At 52.3% G+C, this 15,014-nt stretch overlaps 2 protein-coding genes across 9 annotated transcripts in view; both read left to right on the forward strand.

Annotated features, from left to right (window-relative positions):
- LOC144120418 (dnaJ homolog subfamily C member 28) overlaps positions 1–4,797 on the forward strand; it is an 87,121-nt gene extending 82,324 nt beyond the window's left edge. For 2 of the 8 annotated variants that reach the window (XM_077652772.1, XM_077652774.1), the window contains 3 exons: positions 1,479–1,523; positions 2,275–2,334; positions 4,195–4,797. In XM_077652772.1, the coding sequence (XP_077508898.1) occupies positions 1,479–1,523; positions 2,275–2,334; positions 4,195–4,673 (584 nt within the window). In that variant the 3' untranslated portion in view covers positions 4,674–4,797. Of the gene's footprint in view, positions 1–1,473; positions 1,524–2,274; positions 2,335–4,138 lie in introns of all 8 variants that reach the window. The other 6 variants (XM_077652775.1, XM_077652777.1, XR_013312440.1 and 3 more) reach the window with 5 other exon arrangements.
- Positions 4,798–10,947: 6,150 nt separating this feature from the next.
- On the forward strand, positions 10,948–14,063 carry LOC144119470 (uncharacterized). Its single transcript, XM_077652072.1, has 3 exons — positions 10,948–11,037; positions 12,139–12,618; positions 12,715–14,063. Exons 1-3 carry the CDS (start codon positions 10,948–10,950, stop codon positions 13,630–13,632), a joined length of 1,488 nt encoding a protein of 495 aa, XP_077508198.1. The 3' UTR covers positions 13,633–14,063.
- Positions 14,064–15,014: the final 951 nt, after the last annotated feature.

The raw sequence follows: 15,014 nt of genomic DNA on the forward strand, positions 1-15,014 counted from the left end.
TAACGTCATCTTGCTGCAAATTAATGGAACATATTGTCGCAACTAGCATTAATGAATTCTTAGATCGCAACAACATTCTGACAGATTACCAGCATGGTTTTCGCAAAGGGTTTTCCACAGTTACTCAACTACTTTCAGTTATCCATTCATTTGCGGCATCATTTGACAATAACAGCCAGATTGACGCGATCTTTCTAGATTTCAGTAAAGCGTTTGACAAAGTTCCACACCACAGCCTTATTCTAAAACTAAAAACTATTGGACTTCCGCCTATATTTATTTCCTGGATAAATGATTATTTCACTAACCGGAGTCAACATGTTTCAATCGGTCGTCACCAGTCTGGCTGTCTCCCAGTCACATCAGGTGTGCCACAGGGAAGCGTACTGGGGCTACTACTCTTTCTAATATACATTAACGACATCATCGGTGAAGTTTGTACTGGCGTACATATTTGATTATATGCTGATGACTGTGTTTTATTTCGCGATGTTAGCAATGAAAACGATCAGAGTGACCTACAAAATACGCTTACTAATATTGTACAGTGGTGCAAGCGCTGGGACATGACACTGAACACAGATAAAAGTGTTTCTCTTCGCATAACTAACAAGATAAACGCTCTACAATATGCATAAATTAGAATCATCACCATTGCAACAAGTAGCGTCCGTAAAGTACTTGGGTGTAACACTTACTAATAACCTTTCCTGGAACTCTCACATAGATAACATCTGTTCACTCGCATTCCGTAAGCTTTGTTATATAAGGCATAAACTTCGAAACACCCCCGCTAACGTTAAGCTCTTAGGTTACAATACTCTAATTAGACCCAAGCTTGAATATGCTTGCATAATTTGGGACCCGTATACTAAGTCTAACATAAGAAAGCTCGAGAACGTTCAAAGGAAAGCAATTAGATTCATATATTCAAAATATCTACCCACTGACTCCCCCTCAGACTTGATGCATGCTAACGGTATTGAAGAACTACAGGTAAGAAGACGAAATTTTTGTTTAGATTTTCTTTCTTTACTTCTTAATAATAAACTCAGACTTGACCCTTCTGCTTATCTTTCCCCAATGCCAACACGGAATACACGACACTATCACAAAGCTCTTTTAAAACCATATTTTGCCGGACTAACTCGTTCAAGTTTTCCTTTTTCCCACGCACCATATCTGACTGGAACTCATTAACCGAACCAAATCAACTCTGAAAAACAGACGCGTTCCTCAGCCATCTTTGATATTGCGTATTATGTATTTTTTCTGCTTTGTCTTGCATTGCTGTATTGTTGTTTTACTACATTATCTTTGCTGTATTGTTGTATTTTTGTTGCTATACTTTTGCTTTTTGTGCACCTGCCCTTCCTGCTTGGACCTAACCAGGGTCTGCAGTATGTACATAAATAAATAAATAAAATAAAAGTGAAGGTCGTTTCCTTGCTAAAGGGCCGGCGCCGTTTTCAGGACAGGAGGGACGCCTTCGCCACCGCATCGAAACCGAGAATACTTGAAGGGTGAGTGGCCTTTGCCGCAGAGGGGCGTGGCACAGATTATTAGTTACTCTACCCGCAGAATAGCTTTGATGTGTTGTTTTTTTTTCGCTGTTCATTTTACATACTGCTTGAATTAATGCTGATAGTTTGGCGTATTGCTTCTTGCCCCGCTAACATTGTGAAATTAGGCCAGCTATATCAGCACGCTTTGTCATCTTCAAGGGAGTCCCGATTCTCCTCCAGTGAAATGTTTTTTTTTTATGGTTTATGGGGGGTTTAACGTCCCAAAGCGACTCAGGCTATGAGAGACGCCGTAGTGAAGGGCTCCGGAAATTTCGACCACCTGGGGTTCTTTAACGTGCACTGACATGGTACAGTACACGGGCCTCTAGAATTTCGCCTCCATCGAAATTCGACCGCCGTGGCCGGGATCGAACCCGCGTCTTTCGGGCCAGCAGCCGAGCGCCGTAACCACTCAGCCACCGCGGCGGCCCAGTGAAATGTGTTTCACTCTTGGTCTACCCACATCGTCCTATGTAAGTAAAACGACCAGAATCCACAGATGTTAGTCCGACGCGTCACATGATCTACTTTTGGCCAAGAAAGCGAGTTTAGTGCTAACTGAAATATTCTCTCTACATAAGCGTGGTCCACCCCATCCCTCACGTGCATAAAATAAAATCTTCGTTATTAGGCTAGCACTACGTAGCCCTATCATGCGTATGATGCTACACAACGGACGCAATAACAGCCCTTCGTATCCTTTTTCCAGCCAGTCCCGCAGAAGAGGTCCTGAGAAACCTGGAGGATTCAGACTACGCTGTCCCTAATCGTAAGCGAAGCACCCACAGCCGCGCAGCTAATTTGTTCAAATCGATCGTGTCTCTGCCGTGACATGTGTCCTGACTAATTTGTTCGGTTTATATGCCGGCATACTTTAGTTAAAAACAGGTATGTGTTAATTATTAATTAAACCACTTTTTGCGTGAAGCACAGAATAGGACAGTGGCAGCAATAACCAGATTTAACACAACTAGATAGCGTATAAGAGACAAAGCAATTCTTACATCGGAGCCCGTAGGAACAACCTCAATGCAATTCACTGCCTCGAACAACACACTTAGGTAGCCTGTTTCATTTGTTTATTGTGCGTGGGAAAAAAAGGCGATTGTTATGCTGATGCTATCGCGTGTTTTGCAGTAATGGACTTTTATAGCAGAAGTAGGCGAAGGCTGCTTCGGGTAAATATCGCGATCCACAAAATACAGTTGTTGTCGGGCTAGTTTGTCAAATTCTTCATTCGACAGAAGTTTTTTGCGCAAAAAAGGGTAAGGGGTTGTTAGCTCTGTCAGATAGAGATGCTCGATGAGCTGAGTAGAGCAGAAATCACTGAGTACAATAAGATCATAAGAAAAGTATCGTCTTCCTTAAAACTCCCTTAGCAAATTTGAAGAGCACATAATCTGGCGACTACAAACTAGTACTCTGCCCAGCCTCTACTTATTGAGTAAATTGTATCTAGACACATACAATTCGTCTTGCTCCTTCTGTGGAGCAGTTGGCACACTCTTTCACACAGTTTGGGAATGTCAAGAAAACCCGGACTTGGACAGCAATCCCGATCCGACATGTGAGCGCTGAGAGGCGACCCTTCATAGCCACAGTCCCCTCGACCAGAAATCGTCGGTTGAGAGGGGCCGGATTGCGATGGCGCCCAATGGGGTTTCCTACTGAATCCACCCAGTATTTATGTTCTTAATAAATGTTTTTACTCCTGCTTGAGCAGAAAAGACGACACATAGACAAGACGACAGTACGAGCGCAAAGTAACAGCGGGTTTATTCAGTGGTTTACACCTAGAAATATGACAAAAATTCTTCACTTGCGCATCGGGCACTCCCACGGCATGACTGGTATAAGCGTGCATCACCACACCCTGCAATAAATTTTTCAATAAAGCTGGCTCCCTATTGTACAAGGCCACATACATGTCACTGACGCAGTTATGCGAAGTCGTTTCAGAAAGGCTTGCACTAATTCGCGCGCCTCAGCATTGCTGCCCCTGCCAGGAATCTTAACCTCACAAAGTCGTGGCCTGCATTCGCACGTTCTGCAATGCTCAGTCAAATTCGTGCTTTTATGACTGTCTCCTATAATGTACGCTGATGCTCCCTTGCACGATGATTTATGCAGCGTCCCGTTTGTTCAATGTAGGCCTTTCCACATGTTAGTGTAATTTCATACACCACTCCTTTTGGGCATTTAACATAGCGCTTGCCATGTTTTTTGGCGCAATCACTCTGCCTAGTTCTCTTTTTATCAGTGGGAGCAAAGAGCTTGGCTATCTTCACTGGTGCCGAGAACACCATAGGTGATCCGTGCTTGTTGGCGACCACTTTCATGTTGTGCGCCACGTTATGCATGTAACGTACTACCACAGGTTTTGCACCTTCATTTGGGGTCATTTTGATGGGGAAATTACCCATCGCGTCAAGGCGGCGCTTAACTGTCCCCTCCAATTTTTTCCTTCATTACTGAGCTGTTGGAAATTTCCTTTCGGGACACAGTTCTCAGCGTAAGTGATGGTCATGATCGTTGTCTTAACCAGCCTGTCAAAGTAATTAAGGCACGCACAGGTGGTGCATCTCTGTTCATTTCGTCCGGAGGCAGCCTGTTCATGCTGACCACGCAGTAGTGTTCCTCACGGAGCGGTCGAAGCCCCGGCGCGTGCCCGTGGTGGTCCTGAGGCGGCACCCGCAGTCTTCGCCGCCACCGCCCCGTCGCGCGACCGGCCGGCCCCCGTATCGATTCCGGCGCTCGAGCACGACGCGCCGGCGGCGACCCAGGACGACGCCGCGAACCGTGTTCCAGTGGCGGTCCAAGGTGCTCGCGAGTCCCAACTCCACCACCGTGGACGGCGCGCTCTTTCCGGCCGCCACAGAGGCCGGCGCCAGCAACGCCACTGCGTCGGTCGGCTCGTCCACAGAAAGGGAGTCCGCTGACGACGGCGTTTCTTCGAGCCCCCTTCTGAGCGACGATGACACTGGCGAGTCTCGGCCGCTTGTCGACGACGACGAAGCAACGAGGGCCGGTTTCGCGACGGTGCGTTCGAACGAGACCACCGCGCAGGGGCCGATCGTTAACGGCACTGACCTGGACTATTACGAGTGACGTGCTTGATGGCGACAAGCGTTTTTTTTTTTCGCTCACTGACCCCGACTGTTGTGCACACCACGTTTACCGTACGGTGTACATATTCACGTTACGTTCATTAAATATTTTTGCAGCAATGGCAGCCCATGTGTCACACCGTTTAAATAAGTTCCAAAATAAAGCCGGAACTTGATTTAACGCAGTAAAGAGGCGCCACGAATCATGGCGCTAAACCAGGAAATTCATCACATCGAGAAAGTTTTCGGCCCTTCAAATTTCTAACGTCATCGTATTTGCCGCTAACCCGCGCCTCCGCGGTGAAAAGTCCGCGAAGGCGGCCCGAATCGCTTGTAAGTGAAAGCCACCATCCTCCGTATCCTTGGCCTATACGTGCAGCATTCCGCCGGGCGCAGTGACCACGCCTTTAAAACACTCAAGGCCTCAACACACACCGTGTTGCAGCTCCTACACCGTGTTTCCTTCTTGCACAAGGGTTTATGCGAAGCGGACAACTTGAGAGTAGTATATGCTTCTTCTGCTCTTAGCAGCATTCTGTACGCCACCCCGCACGGAAACCGCGGGCACGTGAACGCCATGAACCGCCTTGCAGCTAAGGCATCCCTAAACATACGTCGTAGCACTAGCACTGCGAAACAAGCTTCCACTTGGCATGCGTAACACCCTTCATTAGCTAGTTGACACTCACCTCCAGACGCAGTACCTAAGACTTAACGCGACCGCCACTAGCCGCCGTATCTGAAAACCGGAGCAGCGCAGACAAAAAAGATGTACCGTGATGAACAAACCCGTTCAAATTGCCAGTGTTCACCAGGCCGCCATATCCTCGCCTCTCTTCGCTTCAGCATGCACGGTAAACCCTTATAGACATCTCTCGACTCATCCATACTTCTCGTTGTTAAAACCCTTCCTGAAAACGTCCCTCGCCGTACAGCTCGCGCTAATGCCCCTCAGAAGGTTTACGGACAAGCCCAGGACGCCATTTGCGTAGACGTTGCACGCACAAGGCATGAAGATGTAGTAGTTTGTTACACTTCAAGCCTACCCCACCCTCTATACATCGTCTTCCTTCGGACTCTACGCTTGAGGAGACTGCCCTAGCCCTTGCACATTCGGATGCTAAATACATGCTTAGCGATCCTTTAGCGGTGGCTCTGTCCAACTTTGCCAGAGCAGGATTCACACCCCTGCTTGGCACTTGTTGAACACCCCAACCCAAAATTTACCACGCAGAGTAGAACTTCGGTGGGGGCCGGCTCACTCTGGGAACCCCGGAAACGAGGCTGCCGATAAATTGGACCGAGGTTTGATCTGCCGGGCTCAGGACAGCCTCGACCGGGGCTTCTCGAGGGAGCGGGCGCACACCTTTGCAGAGCTCAGGCAAATACCCCGTTTGGAACGTCGGACTTACCCTACCCCCACCCTCCCGTACCACCCACACCCAACAGACCCTCTGGAGATGCCTCCAGACCTGCTCTCTCTCATCCCCTCAGCTGCTATTCCACTATTGTGGCACTTCCCCTGCATGCTCTCTATGAGGCGACCCTCACGCTACACACACATCCTTTTTGGCAGCCCGGCTGATACTCCCCCGCAGAGAGCCCGCCATCCCAAGACTGGGAGGTCCTGCTCTCGTCTCCGGACCAGACATCGCTGCTTGATGCGGTGATTCGGGCTGCCGACGCGATGAACAGAAGAGAGATGAACGTTTTGACATAGCGGGACCGCGCGGTGATCCAGGAAACCAGTGGGGCCGAAACTCACCGCATAAATTTTTTCCGTCCGTCTGTCTGTCTGTCTGTCCGTCCGTCCGTCCGGTGTAAGAGATTTGACGCCAAGGCGGGAAGTGCCGCTGACTGCCGAATTATGTGTTCTGTGCAAGGCGCAGCTTGCAGCCCCATTAAAAAGCTACACACGTGACAACCGCGCCTAGATGTTGTGGCTGGCAGAATACCAACAAGCTGCGAGAATAACCTCTATGCTTACTGATTTCTTCCCACAAAGATTGATTGTTTTTTGGTTCAGGTGTCGGCCGATATGTGTGACAGGTACTGCGCCATTTCCTTTCCCTAAAAACCACTCTTCAATTTTTATGGGGGAGGGGTGGAAAGGAGATGGCTCAGTATGTCTCACATCTCGGCGGACACGTTAACCACGCCATAATGGAAGGGACAAACGAGATACTGAGAGAAGAAAGGAAGAAAGGTGCCATAGTGGAGGGCTCCGGAATAATTTCGACCACCTGGGGATCTAACGTGCACTGACATCGCACAGCACACGGGCGTTTTAGCGTTTTGCCTCCATAAAAACGCAGCCGCCGCGGTCGGGTTCGAACCCGGGAACTCCGGATCAGTAGCCGAGCGCCCTAAGCACTGAGCCATCGCGGCGGGTTTTGAAAATTGAAAATTGGTTTTTGGTGAAAGGAAGTGGTGCAGTATCTAACAATCGGTGGACACCTGAACCGCGTCGTAAGGGAAGGGATAAAGGAGGGACTAAGAGAAGACAGGAGGATAGAGGTGCTGTAGGATGGAAACATTTATTAGATAAAAAAAAATCTTCCAGGGTGGTCCCCTACTGATCCAGGAGTCCACGGGCTGGCGCTTCACATAAAGCCCGTTTCACCAGCCATTTCTAGCCGGCGGGCTGAGCGGTCCGTAACGCAGCCACCCAGGAAGAATGAGTGGGATTGGGGATGGTGGGTACTGCCTGTGGGGAAGAACATTCCCAAAGGTAATGGAAAAGTGTGGATCTGGGCACGCCACAGGTGTTACAATGAGGAGGAAAGGTGGGGTGAAAACATGAGAGGCGGTAGGGTGAAATAAAGCCGCCAGTCTGTAATTGTCGCCATGTGGCGCTGGATAAGGGCGACAAGGTACTGTGGGGTGGCGTTAATGTCATGCGGCTGAGTTAGTAGAATGTGGTGATTTGGTGATATGTATAAAGGACCGATGGGGCCTCTTGCGCAGGGTTGGGTGCCTGATCGTCCGGGGTCCGGGAAGAGACTTCTCGGGCCAGCGCATGAACGCGCTCATTACCGGGGATCGAGGCATGCCCAGGGATCCACGAAGGAGTAATCGTTCGGTCGAGACAGGTGGCTGTGGCATGAATACGGTGTGTGGCCGGCGTCGCCACGCCCTTTAGGTAGTGGCGGTATGCGGCCTGGGAATCTGTGCAAATTTCGGCTATGTTTTTGTCAGTGGTGGAGTGTGCCAGCGCAAGTGCTATGGCGCCTCCTACCGCTTCTGCAGGCGAATTAGTTCGGATAGTGGCGGCGGCCGCCACTGTGCCGTCTTCATAGGCAGCGACTGCCATGAAAAATCCTACTTTAGAATTTTCTGCCGCGTAGACAAAAGATATCGGAGCGGTTGCTGTATTTTTGGTGTAATAGCTCGCTCGAGCCTGCCGCCTACCCTGATGGAGGCTAGCGCTCATATTTCGCTGTAGGGGCTTCTGATATATGTGATCCTGCGTGCGCAGAGAAATCATGTAAGGTGTAGGACTTGTTGGGTTGGGAATGGGTGGATTGAGACGGAGCTGTCGCAGTAGGCGTTGTCCTGTTTCCGTGCGACTCAGGCGGACTAATTGGTTGGTGCGTTGAGCCTCTCTTAATTCGATCACGGTGTTGTGGCTACCAGTGGATAGGAGACGTTTCGTGCTAAGCGTCCGTGGAAGACGTAGGGCGGAGGTGACAGCCGTGCATATTAGGATGCCTGCCTGTTGTGTTTTGCGCTGGGTGAGTATGTGGTATGGGAGGTGGTATGTAATGCGGCTTATGATTAATGCATTTGTCATATTGAGGATGTCGCGTTCAGACAACCCATGATTGAGTGCTTTCACCCACCTGATTAGTGCAGCCACCTGTTTGTTCTGTCTTTGCAAGAGCTGAAGGGTGGTGGTTGCATCGAGTGTGTTAATGAGAAGGCCGAGAATCTTCACCTGAGACACAATGGGCACTGGATTCCCGTACATGTGCAGTTCAATGTGGGGGGAGGGGGGGGGGGGGGGGTTCACTTGGGAGGGGAGTGGTTTCAGCTGCAAGAGTTCTGATTTATTTGGAGAGCAATGGAGGCCTCTGTTTGCTAAATGTGTGGTGGTGATGTCTATGACAGATTGCAGGATATCCTGGGCTGTTCCAATGTATCCTCCCGTTGTCCAGAGTGTTATATCATCTGCGTATATGGCTTCGTGGAGCCCTGGGATAGCAGCAAGGGGCTTTGCCAGGGGCGCTAAGGCAATGTTAAAAAGTAAAGATGATAGGACCGGACCTAGTGGGGTTCCCCGGTTAGGCAGGGGGAAAGGCTGGGAGGCGGCATCCCGAAGGTAGAGTTCTGCCATGCGTCCCTGAAGGAAAGCCCGAACATATTGCCATATGCGGGTGCCGCAGCCCATGTGGCTAATGTCAGGATATGGTCAAGGCTTATTGTGTCGAAAGCCTTATAAATATTCATTATTCGGACAACAAGGTCTCGGGTGCAGGGGCAAAAGGCAGATGTGATCTGCCTGACGGGGCCCAAGCAACCGTCGCACAGCTCAGAATAGGCAGCAAAAAGAACAAGAACTTCATGTACTAATTACATAGAGAACGCACTATAAACAAAGTAAACAATGAAAAAGTGCATACTTTTGCAATGACAAAATTATACACTGAATAGTTCCAAGGTATGAATAAAGTCAGAAATGCAAGATAATTTACACAGTCAACGTAGCGTCAGAAACAATGGATATTTCTGTGACCAACCCATTAATCGCTAGAACAAGAAAGCAGGTAATATGAAGCATTCTTTTTAAAAGATTTCTCGAACCCATATTTCTGAATAATTGTCATGGCCTGTGTATGCTTATTAAAAGTACTGGGAATTAAATAGGAAAGCATTTGGGTACGTTCCTTCGCACAAGTGGCATTCGGTAGTTGTGTCAACTTATGAGGATTTTGGTTGGTTTATGGGGGTTTAACGTCCCAAAGCGACTCAGGCTATGAGGGACGCTGTAGTGAAGGGCTCCAGAAATTTAGACCACCTAGGATTCTTTTAACGCGCACTGACATCGCACAGCGCACGGGCCTCTAGAATTTTGCCTCCATCGAAATTCGACTGCCGCGGCCGGGATCGAAACCGTGTCTTTCGGGCTGGCAGCCGAGCGCTATGACCACTCAGCCACCGCGGCGGCAATTATAAAGAGCATTACTACTTAAGTGTAATTTAAGATATTTAGACGGCTACGGTTTGTATTCTTTAAAGATATGACAAAGCAATTTCAACTCAAATAATTGATCCACCTTTAGAACGGAGTGCTCTAAAAAGTACAATTAAACCTGTGTGATCGTTATAGGCAAGATTGTCGACATGTATGGCTTTTTTCTGCAACGTTATCAACCTCATGAGGTTAGGTTTTGTTGTACACCCCCAAATCAGTAAACAATATGGATATTTGGGGCCAGTATGGCTCGTGTAGCAGCTGTACGGCGCTCAGTGTAAAATAGAGACGAAGAGCGAGAGGTACGTCTTGCGCCGACGGAAGCCAAATTGAACGTTAGAAAGCCCGTTGTTTCTAGGAACAGTTGCAGGCGACTGAGGATAACATGCTCGCAGACATTGCCGACACAGCTCGTTAAGGAGATGGGGCGAAAATTTTGAAGGGCGAGGGGTTTGCCGGGTTTTAGTTGCCGTAGTGGAGGGGTGCGGGTTTCTCCTCCATCGAAACGCGGCCGCCTCGTCAGATAATCCAGGATATACAAAGCGGAAGCTGTCGGCGTTCATTGTGGTCATTGGCGTTGGCGTTGACAACGTTCCAGACGGCGATCATTTAGGAAAAGAAGGGGGCATAACTGGCTCCCTGGGTCAGTGGACGCCTCATTCGCGCTTTGATGTACTTACGTGGCGGGGGTGAGAGAAAGAGATGTGGGCTGCATGCATTAGCGCTGACGACATTGTGGCTCACACGCGACACTGCAGCAATAGGCCGCAGAGTTTATTTGGTGACCAACTTCTCGCGATCAACCATAAGCTGCCACCTGCCAGGGTGGAAGGGTGGGTGCGCCGCCTACCCAGTGTGGGGAACGCTATCATCGAAGCAGGTTTCTGCTATTGAACAGCCAGGCCAGCCCGCACCAGACAACCGCCTGCTGGAGCTGCGCGCTCAGAGAGACCAGGCAGAGCGCAGGGCGCGACGGACCGACAGGGCCGCCGATTGGACTGTCTACAACCGCCTGGACGCGAAGGCGCGCCGCCACTCCAACAAACTATACCGGCAGCAGTGGGCTTCACTCTGCAACAGGATGGAGCAGGACGCTAGCTCGCGGAGGCTTTTCGACACCCTGCGGCGCATCTCCGAACCGCAGGCAAACCCTCAGCCGCTCGCTGCCCTGGCAATAGCGAGCGGGCTCAGCTTTGAAGAACTCGCTGAGCGGTTTGCCGATCGGTTCGCGCCGCAAAGCCCCGCGGGCGCAGCCAGCATGGTTGCATCGGAGAGCCCCAGAAGCGGTGCCACGCCCACCCCCGTCACATCGGAAGGTCCCTGTGACGCGCCTTTCACCGCGGCGGAACTGAATAACGCGCTGCAGCGCTGCCGCCGCCGATCGGCGCCCGGACCGGACGGGGTGACCTACCAGATGCTTCGGAACCTGGATGCGGAGCAACGACAGGTCCTCCTGCAGCAGGTCAACCTGGTGTGGGAACGCGGGGAACTACCAGAGGAGTGGCGCACTGCGGTCGTCAGCCCTATCCTGAAGCCCGGTCGCCCACCGACGGAGCTGAGCGGATACCGACCAGTGGCATTAACATCGGCAGCGGGTAAGCTCATGGAGCGCATGGCGTTGCAGCGTTTGAACGAGCGAGTCGCGGAGGCTGATTTGTTTGACGAGCGGCAGACTGGTTTTCGCGCGATGCGGTGCACGGCCGATTCGATTTCGGATGTTGTCACGGCGCTGGAGCACGCTAGAGCGGCGCGGCACGTAGCGCTGCTGCTGCTACTGGACGTCTCCAGCGCCTTTGACAACGTCCTCCGTGCACCAATTCTCGCGATACTGGAGGGGGCAGGTGTGAGCGGGCGCCTGTTGCAATATGTTCGCGGTTTCCTGACCGGGCGCACCATGCGCGTACGAGTAGGGGGCAAGCTCTCCGAGCCTCGTCCGGTGGAACAGGGCGTGCCGCAGGGCTCTGTTTTGTCGCCTTTTCTTTTCAATGTGGCCATGTCGGTGGTGCCGGCCTGCCTCCCCGCGGGCGGCCGACACCATGTGTACATGTCCATATATGCGGACGACATTGCCCTGTGGTGCCGTGGGCCACCGGGCGAGGCGCTCCGCGTGCGTGGGTGCCTTCAGGAGGCGCTGACGGCAATTGACGCCCGCTTGCGCGGCCTGGGTCTGTCGCTGAGCGCGAGCAAATCGGTCGCCATGGCTTGCGTTTCGCGCTCGCGCGCCCGCCCAGCGCCACTGTCACTGGACGGGACTCCGATTCCTTGGCGATAGTCGGTGCGGTACCTGGGCTTGGACATCGACTGGCGCCTCTCCTTCCGCCCCGCGGCGACCAAGGCCTGTTTGCAGCTGAAGAGGACCACCGCCGCCGTGCACAGGCTCACCGCTCGAGGCCAGGGCATCAGCCAGCACGCTGCGCTGCGACTCTACAACGCCGCAGCGCTGGGGGCGGCACTCTACGCGCTGCCACTCGTCACGGTGCGCAAACCGTGCTGGCGAAAGTTGGAGACGCAACATCGCAAGTCCCTGCGCGTGTGCCTCGGCCTGCCCAAGAACTCTCAGAGCGCCGCAACGCTGGCCGAGGCAGGAGCTTGGCCGCTCCAGCTCCAAGCAACGCGCAGGGCACTGCATCACATCGATCGCCTGCACCGCGCACCGGACGGCGCCTCGCTTCTGCAGCGTCTGCGCTCGCATCCCCACTCAAGAATGGGCGCGGCGCTGCAGGAGTACGAGCGCCTAACTGATGCCGCCCCCCCCCCCCCCCCCCCCCCTACGGACCCTGCCCGCCCTGGCCAGCTGCCTCGGAGATACAGCGAGACATCGTCGGCATCGCGGGGAAAGCGGAGCACACCCCTCTGCGCTGTGCAGCAGCTGACCAGAGCCGTCATACACGAGGAACTCCGGGACTACCTCCTCGTGTATACAGACGGCTCAGTGGTCAGAGACAGCTGCTCCCTCGCAGCGGCGGCCACCATCCCCGCCCTGCGGCTGCACAGCCAGACGCACGCAGCATTCCTGGGCTCGTCCACCACCGCAGAACTGCTCGGACTGCAGCTCGGGGTGGACCTGTTGCTCACAATCTCCCCCCCGCCACCCAGGAGTGCTCTGCTGTGTGACTCCCGCTCCGCCCGCACCCGCCTGCAGTGCAACGGCCGTGGCACACCACTCGTGCGAGCCATCTGCTCCGGCATCGCGCGGCTCGCGCAACAAGGATGCGTTGTGCGGGCCCAGTGGGTGCCAGGCCACTGCGGCATTGCGGGCAACGAAGAGGCCGACAGTCTCGCGACCGCCGCACACCAGCTGCCAGCCAGTGACCACCCCCTCTCGCTGGAGGATGTGCGTGCGGTGATCCAGGAAGATCTCCGACAGCAGCACCCGGACCCGCGCATCGCCGGAGGTGAGCGCATACCCAGCCTCAACGGCTGCCGTGCCCTTTCGCGGCAGCAACGCGCAATGATCCTCCGCGCGCGCGTTGGTTGCGTGTGGCCCGGGGTACGACGGGTGCGACACGGAATCGCGACGAGTGATGTGTGTGATGGATGCGGTGCAGTGGAGACAATGGAGCACCTACTCCTACGCTGCACCGCGTTCGCTGACGCTCGTCGCGATATGCTCGCGGCCTACAGAGCGCTGGGCATCTTCCCGGACTCGCTCGAGACGCTCCTGTGGCCGCAAGGCAGTGCGCGCACCCGCGAGCGAACCTTGGTGAGCCTGTGTGTATTTCTCGAACAGGCGGGCTTGACGTCCCGCCTGTTCTGCGCCAGGTAGTACAGTGCTGTGACTGAACGCTTCGCGTGTGCTACCTCGGACGCTCTAACAGCTGGGCGCCCCACACCAGCTGTTGTGTGCAAAGTGCGGCGCGCGTGTGACCATTGACTGCCGAGTTTCCCGTCATCAGCACACGCGCGCCGCGAAGACAACTGACTTTTTGACTGTTTGTGTAAATAATGTATATAGTATATTTATTTTGCATTTATAGTGTTCACTTTTAATGTTTTTATGCAGTGTATATCTATTTTATGTAGTGTACTATTTACCTCCCCCCATGTCTTTCTTCTGTCCCCTCACCTCTTTTATTTCATTTCTCCCACCTGCCTGCTATCCTTTCTTTCCGCTGCCCCAGCTCAGGTGCCGCCGCACGTGATGGCAGATGCCGGGGCTAGCAAAAATCTTTTACCTTCCTTTTATGTTATTTTAAATAAACCACCACCACCACTACTACTACTACTACTACTACTACTACTACTACTACTACTACTACTACTACTACTTGAACAGCAACGCCACCTACATGAAAGCGAAATTGAGAATTATTCTGGAGCCCTCCACTACGGCACCTCTTCTTCCTTCCTTCTTTCACTCCCTCCTTTATCCCTTCCCTTACGGCGCGGTTCAGGTGTCCAACGATATATGAGACAGATACTGCGCCATTTCCTTTCCCCAAAAACCAATTTAAAAAAAAGGCGTCCACTGACCCACGGAGCCAGTTGTGTGTCATTCCATTCGTGAAACTAAACAGCCTCTGCAACTTTGTCAACGCCAATGAACCTAGTGAAACCTGGCGGCTCACTGTTTGGTTTATGAGGGAAGGAAATGGCGCAGTAACTGTCTCACATATATCGGTGGACACCCGTACCGCGCCGTAAGGAAAGAAAAAGGAGAGAGAGGGAATGCAGAAAGGAAGAAAGAGGAAACTGAAAATTGGATTTTCAGGAAAGGAGCGGCGCAGCTGCGGGACACCTGTGGCTCGGTGAAACTAGTGGCGCATGCGTGGTAGTGACTAAGGACGCTTACCCGAAATGCGCCGCTGACTAGCCTAGTGTAGCTTTCGCTACAAAATGCTTTCGTCCGGAATTGTTGGGTATGACTATTCCGAAGGCCTCTACTACGACACCTCTTTCTCTTCTTTTACTCCCACCTTCATTCCTTCCTTCGGGCGCGTTCGGGTGTCCAACGAGATCTGAGACAATTACTGCGTGATTTTCCTTTCCTCAAAAACCAATTAACTGCGCAATGTCAGTGCACGTTAAAGATCCCCACGCAGTTGAAATTGTTCCTGAACCCTCCACTACGACACCTCTTTCTCTTCTTTCACTTCCGCCTTCCTCCCTTCCTCACGGTGCGGTTGCGGAATTACTGCGCCATTTCCT

This window comes from Amblyomma americanum, chromosome 2 (genome assembly GCF_052857255.1).
Source record: "Amblyomma americanum isolate KBUSLIRL-KWMA chromosome 2, ASM5285725v1, whole genome shotgun sequence".
Taxonomy (NCBI): Eukaryota; Metazoa; Arthropoda; class Arachnida; order Ixodida; family Ixodidae; genus Amblyomma; species Amblyomma americanum.

Coding starts and splice junctions, on each gene's coding strand:
- LOC144119470 (XM_077652072.1), top strand. CDS start 10,948: ATGGAGCAGGACGCTAGCTCGCGGAGGCTTTTCGACACCCTGCGGCGC. Junction 11,038..12,138: donor CTCAGCCGCTCGCTGCCCTG/GCAATAGCGAGC, acceptor CCTTGGCGATAG/TCGGTGCGGTACCTGGGCTT. Junction 12,619..12,714: donor GCCTAACTGATGCCGCCCCC/CCCCCCCCCCCC, acceptor AAGCGGAGCACA/CCCCTCTGCGCTGTGCAGCA.